A 27,726-nucleotide genomic window follows, 5' to 3' on the forward strand; every position below is an offset into this window, starting at 1 on the left:
GCGCGCGCCCCCCGCCGGCGGCGGCGGCTCCGCCCCCCCATCCTCCCCCCCCCACCCCCCCCCCCCCGCCGCAGTCCCGGCGCCGCCGCCGCTCCGGCCCCGCTCCCGCCCCGCTCCGGCCCTTCCCGGGCCCCTCCCGGCCGGGCCGGGCCGGGCCACCCCAGCAGCGAAACCCCGGTAAGGATCCGGGGGTGGTGGTGGTGGTGGGGGGGGGGGGGAAGAAGCGGGAGTGAGGAGGAGCGGTGCACAGCCGCGCCGCACCCCGAGCCGACCGGACCGAACCGGGGCGGTGCTGGGGCGGGAGGAGCCGGTGTGAGGTTTGTGTGGGGGGGTGTGAAACGGAGAGGGGGGGCGGCGGCGGGACGTGGTGACCCGGCCCCCCCCGTGTCCCCTCCCTCCCGCCCTGCCCATTGTGTGCAGACAAAATGGCGGCGGTGAGTGAGGGGAGGGTGAGGGCGGGGGGAGCGGCCGGGTCCCCTCAGGGATCCCCTCAGGGATCGCCCCTCACGGATCGCCCCTCACGGATCGCCCCTCAGCAGCGCCCCGAGGGCCGGGCTGGGCATGGAGCCGCCGGCGCCGAGGGGAACGCGGGTTTCTTTGCGGTGCTGCCCCGCTCTCGCCTCTCGCTCCCGGCCGGCGTCGCTTTGTTCGCGCCGCGCTTGCAAATGGCGGCAAGCGCCCGGCGGCCCCCGCGCCCCCTCCTCAGCTCCCCGCGACCCTTCCTCAGCTCCCTGCGACCCTTTTCAGCTCCCTGCGACCCTTTTCAGCTCCCTGCGACCCTTTTCAGCTCCCTGCGACCCCTCCTCAGCTCCCCGCGACCCTTCCTCAGCTCCCTGCGACCCTGTTCAGCTCCCTGCGACCCTTTTCAGCTCCCTGCGACCCTTTTCAGCTCCCTGCGACCCCTCCTCAGCTCCCCGCGCCCCCTCCTCAGCTCCCCGCGACCCTTCCTCAGCTCCCTGCGACCCTTTTCAGCTCCCTGCGACCCTTTTCAGCTCCCTGCGACCCTTTTCAGCTCCCTGCGACCCCTCCTCAGCTCCCCGCGACCCTTCCTCAGCTCCCTGCGACCCTGTTCAGCTCCCTGCGACCCCTCCTCAGCTCCCCGCGACCCTTCCTCAGCTCCCCGCGACCCCTCCTCAGCTCCCCGCGTCCCTTTTCAGCTCCCTGCGACCCCTCCTCAGCTCCCCGCGCCCCCTCCTCACCTCCTCTTGTCCCCTCCTCACCTCCTCTTGTCCCCTCCTCACCTCCTCTTGTCCCCTCCTCAGCTCCCCACGTCCCTTTTCAGCTCCCTGCGACCCCTCCTCAGCTCCCCGCGACCCTTCCTCAGCTCCCCGCGTCCCTTTTCAGCTCCCTGCGACCCCTCCTCAGCTCCCTGCGACCCTTTTCAGCTCCCTGCGACCCTTCCTCAGCTCCCCGCGTCCCTTTTCAGCTCCCTGCGACCCCTCCTCAGCTCCCCGCGACCCTTCCTCAGCTCCCCGCGACCCCTCCTCAGCTCCCTGCGCCCCCTCCTCACCTCCTCTTGCCCCCTCCTCAGCTCCCCGCGACCCTTCCTCAGCTCCTCTTGTCCCCTCCTCAACTCCCCGTGTCCCCCTCCTCAGCTCCCCGCGTCCCTTCTCAGCTCCCCGCGACCCTTCCTCACCTCACTGTGTCCCCTTCCTCACCTCCCCTCGCCCTTCCTCACCTCACTATGTCCCCCTCCTCATCTCCCCGTGTCCCCTCCTCAGCTCCCCACGACCCTTCCTCACCTCCTCTTGCCCCCTCCTCAGCTCCCCTCGCCCTTCCTCAGCTCCCCACGACCCTTCCTCATCTCCCCGTGTCCCCTCCTCACCTCCTCTTGTCCCCTCCTCAGCTCCCCGTGTCCCCCTCCTCAGCTCCCCGCGTCCCTTTTCAGCTCCCCGCGACCCCTCCTCACCTCACTGTGTCCCCTTCCTCACCTCCCCTCGCCCTTCCTCACCTCACTATGTCCCCCTCCTCAGCTCCCCGTGTCCCCTCCTCAGCTCCCCACGACCCTTCCTCACCTCCTCTTGCCCCCTCCTCATCTCCCCGTGTCCCCTCCTCAGCTCCCCGCGACCCTTCCTCACCTCCCCTCACCCTTCCTCATCTCCCCGCGTCATTCTTCATCTCCCCTTGCCCCCTCCTCACCTCCCCTCTCCCTGTGCCACTTCCTCACCTTTCCTCTCCCCGTGTCCCCCTCCTCACCTCCCCTCGCCCCTTCTTCACCTCCCTGTGCCCCCTCCTCATCTCCCCGCGTCCCCTCCTCACCTCCCCTCACCCCTTCCTCACCTTCCCTCTCCCCACGCCCCCTCCTCATTTTCACCCTGCCCTGGACTGGACATGCACATTCTGAGGGGTCCCACTCCTTTCCCGACCCCCTCAGCCGCCCCCAGGGTGGGATGTTCAGGGGGGACATCATGGAGGAGGTTGGATCACCCCCCTTGAAGGGTCTTCAGACCCCTCTTCCCTCCGTGCCTCATCCCAAGCTGGGAATTGCAGTGGGATTTTTGGGGGATTTTAGCCCTTCTCAGGAGCAGGATTCTCCTCTCCCTCCTCAGCTTTTTGCCATCCCTGTCCCTGCTTCCTGCTGCCGCTCCATTTCGGGAGGGTTTTAGAGGAAAAGAAAGATCCAGCACCCCCTTCCCACCAGCTTTGTGTCCCAAATCCCTCCGGGATTCCCACTGGGATCCACGATCCCAGGGTTCCCGGGCTGCTCCCTGCGAGGAGAGCCGTTCTGGCTCCCCATCTCTCCCAGGAAGGTGCCAAAACTCGGCTAAAATCCAGCAATTCTTAAAACCTTGAACCCCAAGCGTGGCTTTGCCCGTGCTTTCCCACATTTAGGGCAGAAATTCCAGCATTTTACATCCTTTGGTTGTTTTTCCCTCCATCCTCCCGAAAACGCCTTCGGGAGAGTCGCTCCTTCCCTTGGGATGCTCGAAGGGAGCGCGGGAAGTTTGGTGAATTTTTGCAAGGGTGAGGCCGAAACCAGGTGATATTCCAGAGTTTGTCCCATTTCCCAGGGCAGGGATTGTTTTTGTCGGGGCTGGGCTCCTGCTTGAACTGAATCTGTGGTTTTTCTCCTCGAGAGACACAGATCTGGTGGTGCTGCAGCATCAGCTCCCGGATTTCTCCCTCCAAAAAATCCCAGGAGAGGGATGGATAATGGGAGGCTCTGTGGCTGCTGTGATTCTGACTGTAGGAACAGCTGGGTGGGATTTCAACCCTTTCCTTATCCAGCCTAGAGGGAAACTGAGGGAATTTTTAAGGAAAATAATGGGGCCTTCAGGGCCCAGCCCAGAGCAGAAGGCACCGGGAGATGCCATGTGGCTCCTTGAGAATGATTCTCCCTGCTCAGCCGGCACTGCTCGGGGCTTAATTACAATTAAATCCAGATTTATGGCATTGTTATGTCGTCCTGTGAATGAACTGGCAGGATTGGAATCGGAGGGCTTTCCTTGGATGGAATTGTGTGTCCATACAGCGGCTCGAGGGGATGGATTTTCCTGGTTTTTATCCTAAAAATGTGAGGCCCCGCTCTGGGTGAGCTTGGAATGAATTGGAAAAAAAAAGGAATCGGAACAAAAGGCTCCGCTGCCCCAGCTGGGGGCGGTTCCCACAAAAAGGCAGGAATTTGGTGTCACTTGGGCTGAATCTGTTGAATTCCAGGACTTTTGAGCACTGGGTTCCCATGTGGATTTCCCAGGGCGGCTGCTCCAGTGTGGAGAGGGGAGTTGTGCCTGCTTTGGAGATGGGAGCAGGAGCTTTGGGAAAGTCCCATTTCCTGGGAAAACCTCTTGGGAATCAAAGGCAATAAGGATTAGATGCTCTGTGGTCCTCCATTGTCAGTCTGCAGGGTATAAATCCTCGGGAACAGAAAGCTGGGCTTTGCCTAACGAGTTGGGATCTGTCTCATTGCTGTTCCTGCTTCCAGCTCCTGCTGCTCCAACGTGTGCCCCAGGCCCCGGCTCACCCCTCTGCTCTCTATCTCTTTCAGATCCCGGCGCGCCGCGGTGCCGCGACGCTCTGCTCGCCACAAAAATCCAAATAAACACCTCCAACACCTTCAGGCAGGCAGCAGAAAACAAAAATGGTAAAAAAAGGGACCGCTGGGGTTGGTGGTCATGGGGTGAATATCCGCCTCCCCGGCGTTCCCTAAATATTCCCAAATATTCCTGCCCTGGCAGCGCCCAATGCGGATCTTTGTGAACGACGACCGGCACGTGATGGCCAAGCACTCGGCCGTGTACCCCACGCAGGAGGAGCTGGAGGCCGTGCAGAACATGGTGTCCCACACGGAGCGGGCGCTCAAAGCCGTCTCCGACTGGATCGACGAGCAGGAGAAAGTCAGCGGGGAGCAGCCGGAGACCGAGTCCATGGAGACGGCGGCCGAGGAGGAGAACAAGGAAGGAGGGTGAGGAGCGAAGCTGCTGGTGGGACCGTGCTGCTTTAGATCCCTAAAATTCGCTTAGCTCCCTAAAAACCCGCCCGTGCTGGTGGAAATGTTGTTTTCCCTGGCTGGGGACACGAGGGGGATTAGCAAAGCTCCAAGGATCCTCACGGATCCATCCCTCCGGTGGGGTGGGGCCGTGAATTCCGCTGCCGTGACCCCTGTGCCGTGTTTTTCCAGGGATCAGAAAGCCACGGAGCAGCTGACGAGGACCCTGCGGGGGGTGATGCGCGTGGGGCTCGTGGCCAAAGGCCTCCTGCTGAAGGGGGACCTGGACCTGGAGCTGGTCCTGCTGTGCAAAGACAAACCCACGGCCAAGCTCCTGGAGAAAGTGGCTGAAAATCTGGGAGTGCAGCTGGCGGTGAGCGGAGCCGCCGGGGAAACTTCCTTTGGGATGGTTCTGGTCTCCCTGTTCTGGCTTGGGAATGCCGTTTCCGGAGGCGCGGGGTGGCGTTCTTTGGGATTGCTAAACGAACTTGTTAATTGTGGAATGGTTTGGGTTGGAGCTCGTCCTCTTCCTGGGCAGGGACACCTTCCGCAGGCTGAGTGGCCCCAAACCCTGTCCAGCCTGGCCTTGGGCGCTTCCAGGGATCCAGGGGCAGTCACAGCTTCTCTGGGAATTCTATTCCAGCCCCTCCCTGCCCTCACAGGCAGGAATGCCTTCCCAAAATCCATCTAAATCCAGGGTGAAGCCGTGCTCTCCATGCCTTGTCCCTCTCCAGCTCTCCTGGAGCCCCTTTAGGCACTGGAAGGGGCTCCAAAACCTCCCCAGAGCCTTGGAGAGAACATTCCCAGAGCAGATTCCCTAACAGGATTAGGGAATCATGGACTGGTTTGGGTTGGAAGGGACTTCAAAACCCATCTCACTCCGACCCATCTCCACCCCAACGCCGCAGGCCATCACCGAGGACAAGTACGAGATCATCCAGTCCGTGGGAGACGCCGCCATCGTCATCAAGAACACCAAGGAGCCCCCGCTGACCCTGACCATCCACCTGACGTCGCCCGTGGTCAGGGAGGAGCTGGAGAAGCAGCTGGCCGGAGGTACGGCCGGCCGGCGCCCGGCGTCCCGCGCCTAACCACCGGGAAAGTGCTCTTCAGCTTCAGCCGGAGCCGTGGCAGCTCTTCCTGGCCAAATCCTAACCAAATTCCTTCCTCGCGCCAACCTCGCTGAGATAATCCCGCTTGTGGTTTACCCGGACCGAGCTTCCGAAGCTGAGGAGCACCTTTCACGCGGGATTTTGCTCTATTTTGGTTTTTTTTTATTATTATTATTTTTATTTTTAAGTATTATTATTTTATCCTTTCTTTTGGTTCCACTTGGGCCTTTAGTTCACTAATTCATCATCTCGTTGTATTACTCGTGGTTTGTTCCCCCGGCCATGTCAGTGCAGTGACATGAAAATAGAAACCAGATTTGTTTAAAAAAACCCAAAAACAAAACAAAACAAAAAAAAAACCCCTCTTGAAGGCTTCTTGTCCGAGGAGTTGCATGTCCATGAACCGGGATGTTCCGGGATGTTCCCCCGGTGTGTGTTGCAGCAGAACGCCGGGTGCTCGGGGCTCCTCCCGTGGCTCTTGCGGCACCCCAGGTTCAGAATTCCGGAAAGCGATGCAGAGTTTTGGATAAAGTTAGCTTCTCCAAATTCCCTTTGGAATCACAATTCCAGCAGCTGCTGGTTGTCCGCTCCAATTCCGATGGGCTCCGTAGGGCCGGCGGTTCCCCCGCTCCGCACTAGCCTTATCTAAAACCCTGATCTCGAGCAATTTTGGGCGACTTCAGGCCCTTCCTCAGTTTTGCTGCAGCACAAACCGGGACCTCTTTGTGCTCTTGATTGTTGATCTCTGGTGTTGATCTCTGACCTCGTCTCCGAGCCTTCTAGTTTGTCGATTTTAGGGACGCTGGACCTTTGACCAACAGGACGTTCTCTGTCGCGGGCCGGGGCCGGGGCAGCCATCCTTCCGGGCGGAGGGTTCCCTGGATCCTCTCCGAGCCTCGCCCTTCCCTCCTCCCCACGCCCCGCGCTCCTCCCAGCTGCGGAGCCGGGCTTGCACCCCCTCAAATTTCCCCATCGCCGGCCTCGCCGCCTCTCCATCCATCCAGGATTTATTTCTGTGCCCTCCACCGAGCCTCACGCCCGGTCTCCTCCTCCTCCTCTTCCTCCTCGTCCGTCTCCCAGCACACATTCCAGTCCATCCCTCCCTGGGAGTCGAGCTTCCCCTGCGTCCAGGCGAGGCCGCGCGGCGGCAGCGCCGCAGCCCCTTCCCTCCCGCTCCCAGCATCCCGGCAGGATTTTTTGGGAGCCTCAGCTGCCCGTTAGGATGCTGCCTCATCCCCCTCGGCCCGACAGAAGCCCCTTGGTCAAACCGTGCCTTGTCTTCTTATTCCATCCACGACTAGAAACGCTCTCAGTCACCGACTCCCCGGACGTTCTGGACAGGCAGAAATGCCTTGCTGCCTTGGCGTCTCTGCGCCACGCCAAGTGGTTCCAGGTTTGCATTTTGTTCTTATATTTATCTTTAAGTAGAAGCGTTGGTAAAACTCTCTTAAGGGGCTGAGTGTTTTTTGTTTTTTCGGAGTTGGAGTTTCAAGCGGCCGCTGGCCGCTCGGAGGTGCCGGACCGTGGGCGCTGGAGTGACTTAGGAGCCTTTGTACGGAGCAGCCGCGGAGCTGCCGCTTTGTGTGAGGAGTTAACGTCCCCTCGGCCAAGACCTTGGTTAAGACCTTGGCCAACACCTTAGCTAAGACCTTGGCCAACCCCTTGGCTGAGCCCTTAGCTAAGACCTTGGTCAACTCCTTGGCCAACTCCTTGGCTGAGGCCTTGGCCAACCCCTTGGCTAGGAGCTTGGCTAAGACTTTGGCCAAGCCCTTGGCTAGGACCTTGGCTAAGACTTTGGCCAAGCCCTTGGCTAAGTCTTTGGCCAAGCCCTTGGCTAGGACTTTGGCTAAGACTTTGGCCAAGCCCTTGGCTAAGTCTTTGGCCAAGCCCTTGGCTAGGACCTTGGCTAAGATTTGGCCAAGCCCTTGGCTAAGACTTTGGCCAAACCCTTGGCTAGGAGCTTGGCTAAGACTTTGGCCAAGCCCTTGGCTAAGATTTGGCCAAGCCCTTGGCTAAGATTTGGCCAAACCCTTGGCTAGGAGCTTGGCTAAGACTTTGGCCAAGCCCTTGGCTAAGACTTTGGCCAAACCCTTGGCTAGGAGCTTGGCTAAGACTTTGGCCAAGACTTTGGCCAAGCCCTTGGCTAAGACTTTGGCCAAGCCCTTGGCTAGGACCTTGGCTAAGATTTGGCCAAGCCCTTGGCTAGGACCTTGGCTAAGATTTGGCCAAGCCCTTGGCTAAGATTTGGCCAAACCCTTGGCTAGGAGCTTGGCTAAGACTTTGGCTAGGAACTTGGCCAAGCCTTTGGCCAAGCCTCGGCCGGCGCGGCTCCGGGCGCGGGCCCAGGCTCCGGCTTTCCCTTCGGCAAAGCAGCACCTGGAGGGAGCGTCGGCGGCGCGGGCGGGCGCTCGGTGAACCCCTGTCTGGTTTGGTTCCGCTTCCAGGCCAGGGCCAACGGGCTGAAGTCGTGCGTCATCGTGATCCGGGTGCTGCGGGACCTGTGCACGCGCGTTCCCACCTGGGCCCCGCTCAGAGGATGGGTAAATCCCCCTTTTCCCATTCCGGGGGGGGTGGCGGCGTTTCTCCCGATCCAGCTCTGCTCTTTCCCAAGGTTCCAGGCACGTCCCCTTTCCCAGATTTGGGATTTCTGTGGATGAGCACCGAGAGACACAAATGAAATGTGTGTGGTGCACGGGGGTTTATCACTCGTCAGCTGATCTTATTAATTATGAACTCACGTTCTTAGCAAATTGGTAACGAACGATCAGCTCGCCTCGATACTGAATTGCTTTGTCAACGATTAGCTCAGGTTGTTAATTACCGAATTGCTTTATCAGTTATCAACTCATCTTACTATCGAGTTGTTTTATCAATTATTACATCACGCTATTATCAAAACATGTTCTCAGTTACCAAATCACATTATTGTGTTATCAGCTGTCAAGTCTTGTTACGATCAAATTGTTTTATCAGTTATCAAACCATATAATTATCATTGTCATGATCATTATCATGATCATTATCATTATCAAATTGTTTTATAGATTATCAAGTCATGTTATCGTCAAATATTGAGTATCAAATTGCTTTATTTTAAAATATTTTTATTGATTTTCAAGTCCTGTTATCTAAAAGTTTTATCAATTCATTTTATCAGTTATCAAACCACGCTGTCCTCAAATACCATCGTCAGTTTTATCAACTAACTAATGGTTTTATCAGTTATCAAACAACTTTATCTTATCAAATCACATCAGCTTGTTTTATTAATTACCAAATCACGCTGTTATCAAACTGTTTTATCCATTCACGACTTCCACAGCCTGGCTCCTCTCCTCCTTCGGGCACCAAAAGCTGCTTCCAGATGGGTCCCTCCCCTGGAGTCCTTTCTCGGATCCCTTCCCAGGGATCCCCATTTCCCGGAGTGTTCCTGGGGTCCCTCTCCCAGGATCCCTTTTGGAGTAGATTCCAGGGGATCCCTTTGCCAGGATCTCTCTTTTGGGGCCCTTCTCCCAGATCCCCTTCCCAGGGTTCCTCTCCAGGATCCCTTTTCCAGAGTTCCTCTCTGGGATCCCTCTCCCAGGCTCCTTTTCCAGGGGTCCATTTTCTGGGATCCCTTTTCCAGGGTCCCTCTCTGGGATCCCTCTCCCAGGCCCCTTTTCCAGGGGTCCATTTTCTGGGATCCCTTTTCCAGGGTCCCTCTCTGGGATCCCTCTCCCAGGCCCCTTTTCCAGGGGTTCATTCCTGGGATCCCTTTTCCAAGGTCCCTCTCCAGGCCCCCTTTCCAGGAGTTAATTTTGTGGGATCCCTTTTCCAAGGTACCTCTCTGGGATCCCTTTTCCAGGGTCCCTCTCTGGGATCCCTCTCCCAGGCCCCTTTTCCAGGGGTTCATTTCCTGGGATCCTTTTTCCAAGGTCCCTCTCTGGGATCCCTTTCCCAGGTCCCTCTCCAGGTCCCTTTTCCAGGTGTCCATTTTCTGGGATCCCTTTTCCAGGGTCCCTCTCTGGGATCCCTCTCCCAGGCCCCTTTTCCAGGGGTTCATTCCTGGGATCCCTTTTCCAAGGTCCCTCTCTGGGCTCCTTTTTCCAGGGTCCCTCTATGGGATCCCTTTCCCAGGTCCCTCTCCAGGATCCCTTTCCCAGGTTCCTCTCTGGGCTCTCTTTCCCAGGGTCCCATTTCCTGGGATCCCTTTCCCAGGTCCCTCTCCGAGCTCCCTTTCCCAGGAGTCCATTTCCTGGGATCCCTTTCCCAGGTCCCTCTCCGAGCTCCCTTTCCCAGGGTCCCATTTCCTGGGATCCCTTTCCAGGTCCCTGTCCAGGATCCCTTTCCCAGGTTCCTCTCTGGGCTCTCCTTCCCAGGGTCCCATTTCCTGGGATCCCTTTCCCAGGTCCCTCTCCGAGCTCCCTTTCCCAGGAGTCCATTTCCTGGGATCCTTTTCCCAGGTCCCTCTCCAGGCTCCCTTTCCCAGGGTCCCATTTCCTGGGATCCTTTTTCCCAGGTCCCTGTCCAGGATCCCTTTCCCAGGCCCCTCTCCCCTCTCCCTTTCCCAGGAGTCCATTTCCTGGGATCCTTTTCCCAGGTCCCTCTCTGGGCTCCCTTTCCCAGGGTCCCATTTCCTGGGATCCTTTTCCCAGGTCCCTCTCCAGGCTCCCTTTCCCAGGGTCCCATTTCCTGGGATCCTTTTCCCAGGCCCCTCTCCCCTCTCCCTTTCCCAGGAGTCCATTTCCTGGGATCCCTTTCCCAGGCCCCTCTCCCCTCTCCCTTTCCCAGGAGTCCATTTCCTTGGATCCCTTTCCCAGGTCCCTCTCCAGGCTCCCTTTCCCAGGGTCCCATTTCCTGGGATCCTTTTTCCCAGGTCCCTGTCCAGGATCCCTTTCCCAGGTCCCTCTCCGAGCTCCCTTTCCCAGGGTCCCATTTCCTGGGATCCCTTTCCCAGGTCCCTCTCCGAGCTCCCTTTCCCAGGAGTCCATTTCCTGGGATCCTTTTCCCAGGTCCCTCTCCGAGCTCCCTTTCCCAGGGTCCCATTTCCTGGGCTCCCTTTCCCAGGAGTCCATTTCCTGGGATCCTTTTTCCCAGGTCCCTCTCCGAGCTCCCTTTCCCAGGAGTCCATTTCCTGGGATCCCTTTCCCAGGTCCCTCTCCGAGCTCCCTTTCCCAGGGTCCCATTTCCTGGGCTCCCTTTCCCAGGGTCCCATTTCCTGGGATCCTTTTCCCAGGTCCCCGTCCGGGCTCCCTCTCCCCTCTCCCTGCCCTCACTTCCCTCCTTCCCTTGCAGCCTCTGGAGCTGCTGTGTGAGAAATCCATCGGGACGGCGAACCGGCCGATGGGCGCGGGCGAGGCGCTGCGCCGGGTGCTGGAGTGCCTGGCCTCGGGCATCGTCATGCCAGGTGAGCTCCGGCCGGGCGAGCGGAGCCGGGACGGGAATGCTGGCACTCGGGAGCCCCTCGATCCCCCACGGGCACGCCGAGATTCCCGGCCCTGCCGTGCTCTTGGAAGCCACCTCAGCCCCGTAGAGAATTTGGCCAGTGGAATTTTGGGCTCCCGGGGAGCGCCGTTCCCGCGGCCGAGCCCACAGAAATCCCGGCGATCCCGCGCCTTCGGAGCTGCCCCAGGGAACTTAGGGTAGAGACCCGGGATAATTCTCTGCATATCTTCCTTGTTTCCTGCCTTCAGATGGTTCTGGTATTTATGACCCTTGTGAAAAAGAAGCCACTGATGCTATTGGGCATCTAGACAGACAACAAAGGGAAGATATCACACAGAGTGCTCAGGTATAGTGTGACCTCCATCCGGCCCTTCCCAATCCCCGGCTCGCTCCACTCCCAGCTCCTCTCGGCCAGCATAGATTAGACCCGTGGTCACTCTGCGCTGTGGTCACTCTGCGCCGTGGTCACTCTGCGCCGTGGTCACTCTGTGCCATGGTCACTCTGTGCCGTGGTCACTCTGCGCTGTGGTCACTCTGCGCCGTGGTCACGCTGTGCCATGGTCACTCTGTGCCGTGGTCACTCTGCGCTGTGGTCACTCTGCGCTGTGGTCACTCTGTGCCGTGGTCACTCAGCACCATGGTCACGCTGTGCCGTGGTCATTCAGCACCATGGCCACGCGGTGCTGTGGTCACTCAGCACCATGGTCACACTGTGCCGTGGTCATTCAGCACCATGGCCACGCAGTGCTGTGGTCACTCAGTGCCACAGTCACTCAGCACTGTGGCCACACGGTGCTGTGGTCACTCGGCGCCGTGGTCACTCAGCACCGTGGTCACTCGGTGCCGTGGTCACTCAGCACCGTGACCACGCAGTGCTGTGGTCACTCGGTGCCACGGTCACTCCACCATTCCACCCACGTGGGCCCCATAGTTTGTCCACCCAGAGCAAAGAATCAGGTGTGTTGAGCAGTGAATTGTCCCGACGCCCCGTTTTGGGTGAAAATCCCCAAAATCAACGGGAGAGCCCCGCTGAGGATGGATCGGTGCAGGGGGGCTGTGTGGGGCTGGGAGTAGGGTCGGGGGGTCTCCGGCAGCTCCCGGTGACCCCCGCTCCTGTCCCCAGCACGCGCTGCGGCTCGCCGCCTTCGGCCAGCTCCACAAGGTCCTGGGCATGGATCCCCTGCCCTCCAAAATGCCCAAGAAACCAAAGAACGAGAACCCAGTCGATTATACTGGTACGTACTGGGAGGGGACAGCCCCGCGTCCCCTTCCGAGGATTTGGGTGGAAAACGGGGGATTTAGGGAGTGCCTGTGCTCGTTCCTGCAGTTCAGATCCCGCCCAGCACCACGTACGCCGTGACCCCCATGAAGCGGCCGATGGAGGAGGACGGGGAGGAGAAATCCCCCAGCAAAAAGAAAAAGAAGATTCAGAAAAAAGGTATTGAGTTAACGAGAGGTAGGTACGGCCTGGGGGGGAAACGGGGTGGAAAATGTGGGGTGCAGATGGTGCTCAGTGCAGGACTGGGGGTTTGGGGGGGCTGTAGATAGGGGGTACGGGGTGTGGGGATGGATAAAATAACTTAAAAGTGGGAGATTTGGGAGATTTGTGCTGGGCAGAATTGAAATTGTGGAGGAAAAGGTCAGGACTTGTCTGGGAGTTGGAAAAGACTGATGGGAAAGATCAGTCAGAGCTGGTCTGGAGTTGGAAAAGATCAATGGGGACTGGTCTGGAATTGGGAAAGGTCGATGGGGAGTGGTCTGAAATTGGAAAAGATCAGTGGGGACTGGTCTGGAATTGGAAAAGATCAGTGGGGACTGGTCTGGAATTGGAAAAGATCAATGGGGACTAGTCTGGAATTGGGAAAGGTCAATGGGGAGTGGTCTGGAATTGGAAAAGATCAATAGGGACTGGTCTGGAATTGGGAAAGGTCAATAGGGACTGGTCTGGAATTGGAAAAGATCAATGGGGACTAGTCTGGAATTGGGAAAGGTCAATGGGGACTGGTCTGGAATTGGAAAAGATCAGTGGGGAGTGGTCTGGGATGAGAAAAGACCAGTGAGAACTGACCTAAAAAGAGAAAAGACCAGTTGGAACTGGTCTGAAATCAGAAAATACTGGTCGAGACTGGTCTAAAATGGGAAAAGACTGGTCAGAAGTGATTTGCAATTGGGGAATACTGGTGGGAACTGGTCTGGAATGGGAACAGACCCATGGAAACTGGTCTGGAATTAGCAAGCACCCATCAGGACTGTCCTGAAATGAAGAAATACCAATCAGACCTGGCCCCAAACTGGAGAACACCGGTCTGGAATCAGTTTTGCTTCTTGGAAAGGAGCGGCCGAACACCCTCAAAGTCTCGGCGTTGGTTTTTTCCCCCGTGCAGAGGAAAAGCTGGAGCCCCCACAGGCCATGAACGCGCTGATGAAGCTGAACCAGCTCAAACCAGGCCTCCAGTACAAACTGGTGTCCCAGACCGGCCCCGTGCACGCGCCCATCTTCACCATGTCCGTGGAGATCGACGGCAGCACCTTCGAGGCCTCGGGGCCGTCCAAGAAAACGGCGAAGCTTCACGTGGCTGTGAAGGTGGGAATGGGGACGGGAGGGGGAATAATGGGAGTGGGAATGGGGGAATGGGAATTGGGAGTGGGAATGGGAGTGGGAGTGATGGAGTGGGAATGGGAGTGATGGGGTGGGAATGGGAATGGGAATGGGAGTGATGGAGTGGGAATGGGAGTGATGGAGTGGGAATGGGAATGGGAATGGGAGTGGGAGTGATGGAGTGGGAATGGGAGTGATGGAATGGGAATGGGAATTGGGAGTGGGAATGGGAATGGGAGTGATGGAATGGGAATTGGGAGTGGGAATGGGAATGGGAGTGGGAGTGATGGAATGGGAATGGGAGTGATGGAGTGGGAATGGGAATGGGAATGGGAATGGGAGTGGGAGTGATGGAGTGGGAATGGGAGTGATGGAGTGGGAATGGGAATGGGAATGGGAATGGGAGTGGGAGTGGGAGTGATGGAATGGGAATGGGAATGGAAGTGATGGAATGGGAATGGGAGTGGGAGTGGGAGTAGGAATGGGAATCGGAATGGGAGTGGGAGTGATGGAATGGGAATGGGAGTGGGAATGGGAATAGGAATGGGAATGGGAATGGAAGTGATGGAATGGGAATGGGAGTGGGAGTGGGAATGGGAATCGGAATGGGAGTGGGAGTGATGGAATGGGAATGGGAGTGATGGAGTGGGAATGGGAATGGGAGTGGGAATGGGAATAGGAATGGGAATGGGAATGGGAATGGAAGTGATGGAATGGGAATGGGAGTGGGAGTGGGAGTGGGAATGGGAATCGGAATGGGAGTGATGGAATGGGAGTGGGAGTGGGATGGGAATGGGAGTGATGGAATGGGAGTGGAAATGGGAGTGATGGAGTGGGAATGGGAGTGGGAATGGGAAATGGGAGTGGGAATGGGAATGGGAATGGGAATGGGAATGGGAATGGGAAAACTCCCAGAACCTCCACGATGGGATGGGAGCACCACCAGCAGCTCCCAGCCTCGAGCGTGCCCAGGAGCACCCGCAGGATTCGGGAGTGCCGAGTCCTGGAGCAGCTTCCCGGGGTGTTTTCCCAAGTGATGCTGCTGGAGCTTGGCTCCCGACCTCCCTGCTGCCCTCCAGGTGCTGCAGGACATGGGTTTGCCCACCGGAGTGGAAGGCAAGGACGCCGGGAAGGGCGACGAGTCGGCCGAGGAGACGGAGACCAAGCCGGTGGTGGTGGCTCCTCCGCCCGTGGTGGAAACGGTGTCGACGCCCACGGCAGCCTCACCCCCCTCGGATCAGACCCCTGAGGTGGGTGGGGGGACACGGCGCGGGGCACGTGGCACCCTGGCAGCAGCGCTGGTGCTGGTTTTGGGTCATTCCAGGCTAAAACTCCTCGGACAAAAAAGTTGGGAAGCAAAAAAAAAAGTTGTTTTTTCCGAAAAAGTTCTTCCTGAAAAAGTTGGGAAGTGGCTCCGTGTGTGCCGGGGATGTTTTTGGGGCTCAGCCAGCCTTTCTCCACCCGCAGAACGTGAAGCAGCAGGGACCAATCCTGACGAAGCACGGGAAGAACCCGGTGATGGAGCTGAACGAGAAGCGGCGCGGGCTCAAGTACGAGCTGATCTCAGAGACGGGCGGCAGCCACGACAAGCGCTTTGTCATGGAGGTGAGGGGACACGGAGCCTCCTGCCCTTCCCAGCAGCTCCAATCCGGAGCTCCTCGGGTGGGAAAAAGCTTGGAAAGCCACCTCGTCCCATTGCCAAGCGTTTAAATCATCAAATCCAAGAGGTTTGGTTTGGGAGAAACCTTTTAAAACTCATTAATGGGCAGGGACAGCCTGGGACGCTTCCAGCTCTGGGATTCCCTGTAGGTCTCCCATGTTTTCCTGCCCTTTCCCACTTCAATTTGTGGTTCCATCCCTTTCCAAGGTGGAGGTGGACGGGCAGAAGTTCCAAGGCGCCGGCTCAAATAAGAAGGTGGCCAAAGCCTACGCGGCGCTGGCCGCGCTGGAGAAGCTGTTCCCAGATGCTCCCGTTGCCATTGAGCAGAACAAGAAGAAAAGAGCTCCCGTTCCAGCCAGGGGTGGTCCCAAATTCCCAGTAAAAGTGAGTGAAATCCCCAATCCCACAGCTCTGGAATGGGAAAAGAGTGGTGGGAACTGGTCTGGAGTGGGAAAAGACCCATGGGAGCCAGGCGGAGATCAGAAAATACAGATCAGGACTGGTTTAAAACAGGAAAAGACTGATGGGAACTGGTCTGGAATGGGAAAAGATCAATGGGAACTGGTCTGGAATGGGAAAAGACCAATGGGAACTGGTAAAGATCAATGGGAACTGGTCTGAAATTGGAAAAGATCAATGGACACCGGTAAAGACCAATGGGAACTGGTCTGAAATTGGAAAAGATCAATGGGAACTGCTCTGGAATGGGAAAAGATCAATGGGAACTGCTCTGGAATGGGAAAAGATCAATGGGAACTGGTCTGGAATGGGAAAAGATCAATGGGAACTGGTCTGGAATGGGAAAAGATCAATGGGAACTGGTAAAGATCAATGGGAACTGGTCTGGAATGGGAAAAGATCAATGGGAACTGGTCTGGAATGGGAAAAGACCAATGGGAACTGGTAAAGATCAATGGGAACTGGTCTGGAATGGGAAAAGACCAATGGGAACTGGTCTGAAATTGGAAAAGACCAATGGTAACTGGTCTGGAATGGGAAAAGACCAATGGGAACTGGTCTGGAATGGGAAAAGATCGATGGGAACTGGTAAAGATCAATGGGAACTGGTCTGGAATGGGAAAAGACCAATGGGAACTGGTCTGGAATGGGAAAAGATCAATGGGAACTGGTCTGGAATGGGAAAAGATCAATGGGAACTGGTTTGGAATGGGAAAAGACCAATGGGAACTGGTCTGGAATGGGAAGAGACCAATGGGAACTGCTCTGGAATGGGAAAAGACCAATGGGAACTGGTCTGGAATGGGAAAAGACCTGTGGTCTAACTCTGGGGTGTAACTCACTGGCCATTGGCTGTGGGTTTTGATCCTTTTCTGGGAATGGGAGCAGAACAAACACCTTGGAAGCACAAAACCCATAAAGTTTTGCATCAAAACCCTCTGGCTTTGGAAGTGCCTGAATTTGGGGTCCACCTCAGCGGGGAAGCGGCGTCCTGGGGCTCCGTTTCGGGAGGTTTTTTTGGGAAATCCCTCACCCCCGGCTCCAAGTGACGCCTGTGTCCCCTCTCCTTGTCCCCTCAGCAGCACAACCCGGGTTTCGGCATGGGGGGTGGCCCCATGCACAACGAGGCCCCCCCGCCCCCCAACATGCGGGGCCGCGGCCGGGGCGGCAACATGCGGGGCCGTGGGAGAGGCCGGGGCGGCTTCGGCGGCAACCACGGCGGCTACATGAACACAGGTGAGGGCCAGCGGCGCACCTGAGGGGGCTCAGACCCCCCTCACCACCCCTGGCCATCAACCTTCCTCCCCTGGTGTCACACCCGTGGCACATGGAGGTTCCAGAACTCTCCATAGGGGAATGACGCCAATCCGGCATTGTGGATGTGGATCCTGGATGTTCCAGAGCTCCCCAAATCCCTGTGAGGGAACAAATCCTCCTCTGGGGTTGTGTCCATGGATCTTGGATGTTCCAGAGCCCCCAAATCCCTGTGAGGGAACAAATCCTCCTCTGGGGTTGTGTCCATGGCTCCTGGATGTTCCAGAGCTCCCAAATCCTTGTGAGGGAACAAATCCTCCTCTGGGATTGTGTCCATGGCTCCTGGATGTTCCAGAGCTCCCAAATCCTTGTGAGGGAACAAATCCCCCTCTGGGGTTGTGTCCATGGCTCCTGGATGTTCCAGAGCTCCCAAATCCTTGTGAGGGAACAAATCCTCCTCTGGGGTTGTGTCCATGGCTCCTGGATGTTCCAGAGCTCCCAAATCCTTGTGAGGGAACAAATCCCCCTCTGGGGTTGTGCCCATGTCAGTTGAATTTCCTGGAGCCCTCCATGAGGGGGTGACCCCCACAAATTCCGGACATTTCACCCTTGGAATCTCTGTTTATTCCAACTTTTCCTTCCTCTCCAGGGGCTGGGTACGGGAACTACGGCTACGGAGGGAATTCCGCCACTGCTGGCTACAGTAAGTCCCTTTTTCCACCCAAAATCCCAATGGATCTCGTTGTGCTGGGGACTGTAAAATTCCCAGAAAAATATCTCAAGGGAGGGATAGCTTTTTTTTTTTTTTTTTTTTTTTTTTTAATGGAAAACAGTCCTTGGTTTTTAAGGAAACCAGAGCGTTTTCATCAATTTTGTCAAGGTTTTTTCTTCTTCCAAAATCCAAGCCTTTTAATAAATCCCAGAGATTGGGTCAGACTCCTGGATCTTGGGAAGACTTTTCCACATGGATCTGGTCCAGCCCAGCCTTTGTAAAGATGTGAAATTCCCCGATTTGTTGGAATGCTGGGATTTTCCCGTGTGCTGGAGCAAATCCTTCGGGCTCTGGGAATTGTACCTGTGCTCCCCATCCCGATCCAATAAATATCCAGGCACTGGGGAATGTCTTGGATGCTTTGGGAAGTCCATGGAGTCCTCATTTGCCATGTTTGCCATGGAAATGGGCTCTTGGAGCAAAATGCTTCCCTCAGAGTGCTGGAAAACACCTGCAGAATTAAATATCCCCAAAAAATGAGGAGTTGAGGGGAATTTTAGAATTTACTGGAGTCTCGGAATCCGTCGAATTCCGAGATTTTTGGTCCTCTGTTCCTTGTGATTTGGGTTTGAAAGTTGTCTTTGCTGGATTTGGTGGTTCCCGTCTTGGAGGCCCTTGGGTTAATTCCATAATTTAACCAAAAAAGAAGGAAAAGGAAACTCCAGGTTTAAACTGAGCGAGTCCAAGGGGTTCAGTGGATCCTTAAAATATTTGTAATAGTAATTAAGTTATTTAAAAAAAAAAAAACAAACAAACAAACAAAAAAAAAATTGTTGGAGGTCCTGACTCGTTATCCAGGGGACAGATCCCATCCGGGATGATCCCAAAATGGTCCCTAAGATCCCTCCCGTGTCGAGCATGGAAGCTTCGGAGTTACCCTTGGAATGTTGGGGATAAAAGCGGAAAATCCGGGACTCTTGAGGTGGGAGAGCTCCACTTCCAGCTCTGCAGCCGGATCCAAATCCCAGGATTTTCCCTCTGGGATTGCTCAAGGGGCGCTCTGGTCCAGCACACGCAGGTTTTGCTCCAGCCCTGGAGATAAATTTATTCCAGAGCCTCGTTCCTGCCGAGCGAATCCGGGATTTTCTGTGGGAGAGGAATAAAAAATTCCCACGGAAAAAAACCACACAAAACGAGCCCGGAATTAACGGATCCCGGAATTTCAAGCCTCCAGAAGCTCTTGGCAGCACAGCAAATTTTGGGGATTTTGGGGACCGCAGGATTTGGGATTTTGGCGCCTGGGATCGATCTGGGTGTTCCACACGGATCTGTGGAATTGAGCACGTGGAATTTCACTCCTTGGCTCCTTTTTAACCAAATTCTGCCCCGATTTGTTGCTGGCAGATCCCTCCCGATCCCAACGGGGGTTTAAGATTCCAGTGGCTTTTTTTTCCCCCTCAAAAATAAGTTTTGCTTCTGGATGCTCCCGGTTTTCCGTGGAATGCAGGAATCGGGCAGGAAAAGAACCGCTCGGAGTTTGGCTGTGGGACCCTGAAGAGATGGAATCAAATCCAGACAAACTCCGGATCCCAGATGGAATTACCCAAATCCCGGGAAGATAAACGTGGATTCCTCAGTCCTGGAGCAGGATTCTCCCTCATTCCAGAGCATCTCCGGGATGGTGTTCGGAATTTGTAGGGTTGAGGGAGGCCCGGGATGGATCCGGATGGGAGATCCTGCTGGAATCACTGGGATGGATCCAGATGGATCCTGCTGGAATCACTGGGATGGATCCCGATGGGAGATCCTGCTGGAATCACAGGGATGGATCCGGATGGGAGATCCTGCTGGAATCACAGGGATGGATCCAGATGGATCCTGCTGGAATCACTGGGATGGATCCAGATGGGAGATCCTGCTGGAATCACAGGGATGGATCTGGATGAGAGATCTGCTGGAATCACAGGGATGGATCCAGATAAATCCTGCTGGAATCACAGGATGGATCTGGATGAGAGATCTGCTGGAATCACAGGGATGGATCCAAATGAATCCTGCTAGAATCACAGGGATGGATCCAGATGTTTCCTGCTGGAATCACAGGGATGGATCGCGATGGGAAATCCTGCTGGAATCACAGGGATAGATCCAGATAAATCCTGCTGGAATCACGGGATGGATCTGGATGAGAGATCTGCTGGAATCACAGGGATGGATCCCGATGGGAGATCCTGCTGGAATCACAGGGATAGATCCAGATAAATACTGCTGGAATCACGGGATGGATCTGGATGAGAGATCTGCTGGAATCACAGGGATGGATCCCGATGGGAGATCCTGCTGGAATCACTGTGATGGATCCGGATGGAGGGTCTGGATGAGATAACCGTGATGGATCCAGATGGGAGATCCTGCTGGAATCACCGGGATGGATCCGGATGGGAGATCCCGCTGGAATAACCGTGATGGATCTGGATGGAGGGTCTGGACGGGATAACCGGGATGGATCCAGATGGGAGATCCCGCTGGAATCCCCGTGATGGATCCGGATGGGAGATCCTGCTGGAATCCCCATGATGGATCCGGATGGGAGATCCTGCTGGAATCCCCGTGATGGATCCGGATGGGGGGTCTGGACGGGAGTGCAACCACAGAGACAAACCCACACGGGGAGGGTCCCGCTGCACTCACGGGGGGTCCCGGCCAGCCGAGGGGGTCTCCATCACCTCCAGATCACTCATCCTCGCGGAGGGGCTGAACCCCCCGACCACGCTGACCCTCCTTTCTCCATCCAGGCCAATTCTACAGCAACGGCGGCCACTCCAACTCGGGCGGCGGCGGCGGCGGCGGCGGCGGCGGCGGCGGCGGCTCCTCGGGCTACGGCTCCTACTACCAGGGCGGGGACGGCTACACGGCCCCCGCGCCGCCCAAGCACGGCGGCAAGAAGCAGCAGCACGGCGGCGGCCAGAAGGGCTCCTACGGCTCCGGCTACGCCGGCCACCAGGGCCAGCAGTCCTACGGGCAGGGCCAGTACGGCAGCTACGGCCCCGGGCAGGGCAAGCAGAAAGGTTACGGCCACGGCCAGGGCGGCTACTCCTACTCCAACTCCTACAACTCGCCCGGCGGCGGCTCCGATTACAACTACGAGAGTAAATACAGTGAGTGGAGAGGGCGGCGAGTCGCGGCGTTGGGAGAGGTTGGGGGTTTGGTTCACCCCAAAAGGGGTTTTGGGTCTGGGGTGGTCTCTGGAGCACCTCTGTGGTGGGAGCTCCTGCTGGAATTGCAGGGATGGATCCAGATTTTGGGGGGGGGGTCTGGATGGGAGATCCTGGGGGTTCTTCTCGTCCCTCCCAGGAGCTGCGAAGAAATGAGGTTTGGGTTGAAAGAGGGATTTGGGATTGGAGCTGGGATGAGTGACGGGGAGAGGGGACAGAGGGGGTGGTGCCCAGCCCTGGGCACATTCCTAGGGGATAATCCACGGCTCAGAACGCTTGGATAAAGATCCCAAATCCTCCTGGAATTCCGAGTTTTTGGTGGGGCTCGGCTTAGTCGAGTTTTTGGTGGGGTTCGGCTTAATCAAACCCAACACCCTGAGTGTGCTGGACGTGCTGGGCGTGGGTGGGGGGTCCATGTGGGTGCCCACGTCCTCATCCCCAAATTTTTTCCCCCCATTCCCAGGTTACAGCGGCAACAGCGGCCGCGGCGGCGGCGGCAACAACTACTCCGGGGGCAGCTCCTACAACTCGGGCTCCCACGGGGGCTACGGAGGCTCCGGCGGCGGGGGCTCCTCGTACCAAGGTAAGGCAGGTCAGTATTGACACCCCCCGTGCCACCAGCTTTGGGGCCTTGCTCCAGCCCCACACCGACCCTAATTCCTCCTCTCTTCCTCCTCCTCCTCCTCCTCCTCCTCCTCCTCCCGCAGGCGGATACTCCTCCCAGTCCAACTACAACTCGCCGGGTTCCCAGAACTACAGCGGCCCCCCCAGCTCCTACCAGGCGTCCCAGGGTGGATACGGCAGGAACGAGCACAGCATGAGTTACCAGTACAGATAAACCCTCCCCACCCACCCGTGTCCCCCCCGGGATCCTCCCGGTTTTATCTCCCCCTCCTCAACCCTCCCCGTTGCTCTGTGTGACCCCCGGCGGCCGCGCCCGCCGCCCCTGGGCCTCTATTTAATGGGTCGTAGTTGCCACGACGACTTGGTCTAAATAGGATTATTATTATTATTTTTTGGGATTTTTTTTTTGTTTTGTTTTGTTTTTTTTGGGAAGTCGATCCATTTCTGGAGCCTTTATCCCACGCCCCGGCTGGGGGACGGGCCCTCGTTGTTCTGCTTTTGTGAAGTGCGTTAAAAAGGAGCTTTTTTCGGTATTTTCTGGCTTTGGTGGTTGCAGTTTTTTTTGGGGAAAGGGTGGGAGTGGGGGACGGGGGTGTGGAGGAGGTGAATAAACCCAAAATTTGGGATGGTTTGGGCTCCTGATGCATTGTTCTGCACCTCCAAACCCAACGCTGGGAGGATTCTCATAAAAAACCCCACAAATTCCAAGTATTTGTCCCTTAAACCCCTTAAGTGCTGAGGACTGGGGTTGAAGTGGGGATGAACTGGTGCCAAACTGGGGCTGAACTGGGGCCAAACTTGAGCTGAACTGGGGCCAAACTTGAGCTGAACTGGGACTAAACTGGGGCCAAACTGGGGCTGAACATGAGCTGAACTGGGGCTAAACTGGGGCCAAACTTGAGATGAACTGGGGCCAAACTTGAGATGATCTGGGGTTAAACTGGGGCTGAACTGGGGCCAAACTTGAGCTGAACTGGGACTAAACTGGGGCCAAACTGGGACTGAACTTGAGCTGAACTGGGGCTAAACTGGGACTAATCTTGAGCTGAACTGGGGCTAAACTGGGACTAATCTTGAGCTGAACTGGGGCCAAACTTGAGCTGAACTGGGGCCAAACTTGAGCTGAACTGGGACTGAACTGGTGCCAGACTTGAGCTGAACTGGTGCCAAACTGGGGCTGGGCTGGGGCAAAACTTGAGATGATCTGGGATTAAACTGGGGCCAAACTTGAGATGAACTGGGGCTGAACTTGAGCTGAACTGGGACTAAACTGGGGCTGAACTGGTGCCAAACTGGGGCTGGGCTGGGGCCAAACTTGAGATTAACTGGGGCTAAACTGGTGCTGAACTTGAGATGAACTGGGGCCAAATTTGAGATTAACTGGGGCTGAACTGGGGCCAAACTTGAGATGATCTAGGATTAAACTGGGGCCAAACTTGAGCTGAACTGGGACTAAACTGGGGCCAAACTGGGACTGAACTTGAGCTGAACTGGGGCTAAACTGGGGGTGAACTTGAGCTGAACTGGGGCCAAACTTGAGATTAACTGGGGCTAAACTGGGGCCAAACTGGGACTGAACTTGAGCTGAACTGGGGCTAAACTGGGGCTGAACTGGGGCCAAACTTGAGCTGAACTGGGACTAAACTTGAGCTGAACTGGGGCTGAACTTGAGCTGAACTGGGGCCAAACTGGGGCTGAACTTGAGCTGAACTGGGGCCAAACTTGAGCTGAACTGGGGCCAAACTGGGGCTGAACTTGAGCTGAACTGGGGCGGGGCACGGCCTGGCAAACACCGGGAGCGGTGCCTGGAATGTGGCACATCCTGGGAAACACCGGGAACGGCACCGGGAGCGGGGCCTGGAATGCGGCACATCCCGGGAAACACCGGGAACGGTGCCTGGAATGCGGCACATCCCGAAAAACACCGGGAACGGCACTGGGAACGGTGCCTGGAATGCGGCACATCCCGGGAAACACCGGGAACAGCACCGGGAGCGGGGCACATCCCGGGAAACTCCGGGAATGCTGCCCAGAGCGAGGCACATTCCAGCGCCAGGGCCAATCCCCACCCGGATCCGTCGGGATGACGGCACCGGCACGGACGAGGCTCCAGGCCTTTTATTTCAAAACATCGGATATAAGTTAAGGCGGCGCGGCAGATCCCGGATCCGGGCGGATCCCGGCCCCGGGGGATCCTCGGGGACCCAAGAACGGCGCGGAGAAGGGATGGAGCAGCTGCTCCGTGGCTCAGAGGGACGGGAATGCCCGTGGGGATCCCAGTTACAGCCACTGGATCCCAGTTACAGCCACGGGATCCCAGTTACAGCCACTGGATCCCAGTTACAGCCACGGGATCCCAGTTACAGCCACTGGATCCCAGTTACAGCCACTGGATCCCAGTTACAGCCAGCGGATCCCAGTTACAGCCAGCAGATCCCAGTTACAGCCAGAGGATCCCAGTTACAGCCAGTGGTTCACAGTTAGAGTCTGGATCCCAGTGACACCAGTGGATCCCAGTTACAGCCAGCAGATCCCAGTTACAGCAAGGAGATCCCAGTTACAGCCAGTGGTTCACAGTTAGAGTCTGGATCCCAGTGATGCCAGTGGATCCCAGTTACAGCCACTGGATCCCAGTTACAGCCAGCAGATCCCAGTTACAGCCAGCAGATCCCAGTTACAGCCACTGGATCCCAGTTACAGCCAGGGGATCCCAGTTACAGCCAGGAGATCCCAGTTACAGTCAGTGGTTCACAGTTACACTCTGGATCACAGTGACAGCATTGGATCCCAGTTACAGTCAGTGGATCCCAGTGACACCAGTGGATCCTAGTTACAGTCAGTGGATCCCAGTGACACCAGTGGATCCCAGTTACAGTCTGGATCCCAGTGACACCAGTGGATCCCAGTTACAGTCAGTGGTTCACAGTTACAGTCTGGATCCCAGTGACAGCCAGTGGATCCCAGTAATGCCAGTGGATCCCAGTGACAGTTGATCCCAGTGACACTGAGATCCCAGTGACACCAGTGGATCCCAGTTACAGTCAGTGGATCCCAGTGACACCGGTGGATCCCAGTTACAGTCAGTGGTTCACAGTTACAGTCTGGATCCCAGTGACACCAGTGGATCCCAGTGATGCCAATGGATTCCAGTGACAGTTGATCCCAGTGACACTGAGATCCCAGTGACACCGGTGGATCCCAGTTACAGTCAGTGGATCCCAGTGCCACCAGTGGATCCCAGTAACACCAGTGGATCCCAGTTACAGTCAGTGGATATCGGTCACAGTCAGTGGCTCCAGTGTCAGCCAGTGGATCCCAGTAATGCCAGTGGATCCCAGTGACAACCAGTGGCTCTAGTGACACCAGTGGATCCCAGTGACACCAGTGGATCCCAGTGACACCAGTGGATCCCAGTTACAGTCAGTGGTTCCAGTGCCACCAGTGGACCCCAGTAATACCAGTGGATCCCGGTGCCAGCCAGCGCCATGGGACCACCGGCACCTCGGAGGGACCACCGGCACCATGGAGGGACCACCAGCAGCACGGAGGGACCACCGGCGCCACAGAGGGACCACCGGCACCATGGAGGGACCACCGGCACCACGGAGGGACCACCGGCACCACAGAGGGACCACCGGCACCACAGAGGGACCACCAGCAGCACGGAGGGACCACCGGCACCTCGGAGGGACCACCGGCACCACGGAGGGACCACCGGCACCACAGAGGGACCACCGGCGCCACAGAGGGACCACCAGCACCACGGAGGGACCACCGGCACCATGGAGGGACCACCGGCACCACAGAGGGACCACCGGCACCACGGAGGGACCACCGGCGCCACAGAGGGACCACCGGCACCATGGAGGGACCACCGGCACCACAGAGGGACCACCGGCACCATGGAGGGACCACCGGCACCACAGAGGGACCACCGGCACCACAGAGGGACCACTGGCACCATGGAGGGACCACCAATACCATGGAGGGACCACCAATACCATGGGGGGACCACCGGCGCACCCCCCACCCTAGGGACAGGGCGCGGAGGCGTTGCGGAAGCGCGGCCAGAGGCGCAGCAGCTCCCGCGGCCCGTAGTGGTGCACCATGACCAGGCGGGAGAACCGGCACCGCTCGTACTCCAACCGGTACATGCTGAAGGCGCCGGGCGGCGGCTCGGTCACCGCCACGCCCAGCGCGTGCAGGCAGATGCCCACGAAGGCGTCCTCCATGTTGATGAGCGGCAGCGTCTGCGCCACGCCGAAGACCCGCCGCGCCACGTCCGCCGAGAGCACGTAGGCCGGCCCGCCGCAGTAGGGCGGGTAGGTGTCGTTGGGGTACACCTCGCGCGGCACGAACCACTTGTAGGCGCGGTCCCGCAGCGGCCCGGTGCGGCGGTACACGTAACCCGTCACGAAGTCGTTCTTGGGCGGCCTCAACAAACCCGCCAGGTACTCCAGGTTGAGGAAGACGTCGTGGTCGGCCTTCATCACGTAGCTGGCGTTGGGGCAGAAGCGGCTCACCCACTCGAAGCCCATCAGCGTCTTGAGCGTCAGGTTGTTGTAGGTGTCGGCGAAGTCCTGCTGCAGCAGGTCGCCGTGCAGCGCGTCCTCCTCCTGCAGCACCGGGCGCAGCTCGGCGTCGAAGACGGGGTGAACGCCCAGCAGGAAGAGCCGCAGCACCGACAGCCCCGGCACCGCCGCCTCGTCGCCCCACGTGCGGCGCACGGCGTGCCGCGCCGCCAGGTCGGACGGCGAGGTCACCACCAGCAGCACCAGGAACGGCGCCCGCTCCCGGCACTTGTCGGGGTGGTTCAGGAGGAAGCGGTAAGGGTAGGGGTACGGCGGCTGCAGCGGGTGCCGCGTCGGCTCCGCAGCGTTGCCGGGGCGCCGGGTGGGAGCCGGGGGCGGCGCGGTGCCGGCGGCGGGCACCGCCGGGCGCCGGGCGTGCAGGGCCAGCAGGGCCAGCGCCGCGGCCGCCGGCAGCAGGAGCAGGCGGCAGCTCGGCGGCAGCTTCATGGTGGGCCTGAGGGGTGGGACGGGGGGAGCTCGGGGTGGGTTTCGGCACCGCCGGCGCCGCGATCCCGCCGGGATCCCCTGGGATCGGGCGTGCCGACGGTGACGTGCCCGAATCTGGGCGCTCGAATCCCACCCGCGGCGGGATCCACCCGGATCCTGGTTCCATGAGCAGCCTGATCCCACCCAGATCCCGTTCCCCGAGCCCCCCAATCCCACCCAGATCCCGTTCCCCGAGCACCCCAATCCCACCCAGATCCCACTCCCTGAGCACCCAATCCCCCCAGCACCCCAATCCCACCCAGATCCTGGTTCCATGAGCAGCCCGATCCCACCCAGATCCCGCTCCCCGAGCCCCCCCATTCCACCAGGACCAGGATCCCACCCAGATCCCATTCCCTGAGCCCCCCAATCCCCCCGGCACCCTGATCCCACCTGGAACCCACTCCCTGAGCACCCCAGTCCCACCAGGACCAGGATCCCACCCAGATCCTGGTTCCCTAAGCAACCTGATCCCACCCAGATCCCGCTCCCTGAGCACCCCAATCCCACCAGGACCAGGACCCCACCCAGATCCTGGTTCCCTGAGCAACCTGATCCCACCCAGATCCTGCTCCCTGAGCCCCCCAATCCCCCCAGCACCCCAATCCTACCCAGATCCTGGTTCCCTGAGCACCCCAATCCCACCCAGATCCCATTCCCTGAGCCCCCCAATCCCCCCGGCACCCCGATCCCACCTGGATCCCGCTCCCTGAGCACCCCGATCCCACCAGGACCAGGATCCCACCCAGATCCCATTCCCCGAGCACCCCAATCCCACCCAGATCCCATTCCCTGAGCCCCCCAATCCCACCCAGATCCCATTCCCTGAGCCCCCCAATCCCCCTGGCACCCTGATCCCACACAGATCCCACTCCCTGAGCACCCCAGTCCCACCAGGACCAGGATCCCGCCCAGATTCCACTCCCTGAGCCCCCCAATCCCCCCAGCACCCCAATCCCACCCAGATCCTGGTTCCCTGAGCACCCCAATCCCACCCAGATCCCTCTCCCTGAGCCCCCCAATCCCCCCGGCACCCTGATCCCACCCAGATCCCTCTCCCTGAGCCCCCCAACGCCCCCTCCCCACTCCCCGTTTCCCCTTCTCCATTCCCGGTTTCCCCATTCCCAGTTTCCCCATTCCCGGATCCCTCCGTGCCCCATTCCCGGTTCCCCCTCCCCATTGCC

The 27,726-nt window shown here is 58.0% G+C and overlaps 2 protein-coding genes across 9 annotated transcripts; one reads left to right on the forward strand and one right to left on the reverse strand.

Moving 5' to 3' along the window:
* The first annotated feature begins 89 nt into the window (after window positions 1–89).
* On the forward strand, window positions 90–22,018 carry ILF3 (interleukin enhancer binding factor 3). Of its 8 annotated transcripts, none has more exons than XM_077787714.1 (20): window positions 90–177; window positions 3,986–4,081; window positions 4,176–4,402; window positions 4,619–4,799; window positions 5,335–5,482; window positions 6,840–6,931; window positions 7,983–8,078; window positions 10,813–10,924; window positions 11,211–11,308; window positions 12,086–12,197; window positions 12,290–12,418; window positions 13,347–13,546; window positions 14,641–14,811; window positions 15,029–15,166; window positions 15,429–15,605; window positions 16,760–16,916; window positions 17,584–17,637; window positions 20,442–20,804; window positions 21,325–21,453; window positions 21,569–22,018. In XM_077787714.1, the coding sequence occupies exons 2-20, from the start codon at window positions 4,079–4,081 to the stop codon at window positions 21,697–21,699; spliced, it is 2,718 nt and encodes a 905-aa protein (XP_077643840.1). In that variant the 5' UTR covers window positions 90–177; window positions 3,986–4,078; the 3' UTR covers window positions 21,700–22,018. The 8 variants fall into 8 exon arrangements, with proteins under 8 accessions (XP_077643840.1, XP_077643841.1, XP_077643839.1 ...); XM_077787715.1 differs by lacking the exon at window positions 90–177 and adding an exon at window positions 218–317; XM_077787713.1 differs by lacking the exon at window positions 90–177 and adding an exon at window positions 401–434.
* Window positions 22,019–25,516: 3,498 nt separating this feature from the next.
* LOC116184702 (beta-1,3-galactosyltransferase 2-like) lies at window positions 25,517–26,503 on the reverse strand. The gene has a single exon (XM_031507621.1). It carries the CDS (start codon window positions 26,501–26,503, stop codon window positions 25,517–25,519), a length of 987 nt encoding a protein of 328 aa, XP_031363481.1.
* Window positions 26,504–27,726: the final 1,223 nt, after the last annotated feature.

Source organism: Lonchura striata, chromosome 21 (assembly GCF_046129695.1).
Source record: "Lonchura striata isolate bLonStr1 chromosome 21, bLonStr1.mat, whole genome shotgun sequence".
Taxonomy (NCBI): Eukaryota; Metazoa; Chordata; class Aves; order Passeriformes; family Estrildidae; genus Lonchura; species Lonchura striata.

Coding starts and splice junctions, on each gene's coding strand:
- ILF3 (XM_077787714.1), top strand. Junction 15,167..15,428: donor ACAAGCGCTTTGTCATGGAG/GTGAGGGGACAC, acceptor TCCCTTTCCAAG/GTGGAGGTGGACGGGCAGAA. Junction 21,454..21,568: donor CTCGTACCAAGGTAAGGCAG/GTCAGTATTGAC, acceptor CTCCTCCCGCAG/GCGGATACTCCTCCCAGTCC.
- LOC116184702 (XM_031507621.1), bottom strand. CDS start 26,503: ATGAAGCTGCCGCCGAGCTGCCGCCTGCTCCTGCTGCCGGCGGCCGCG.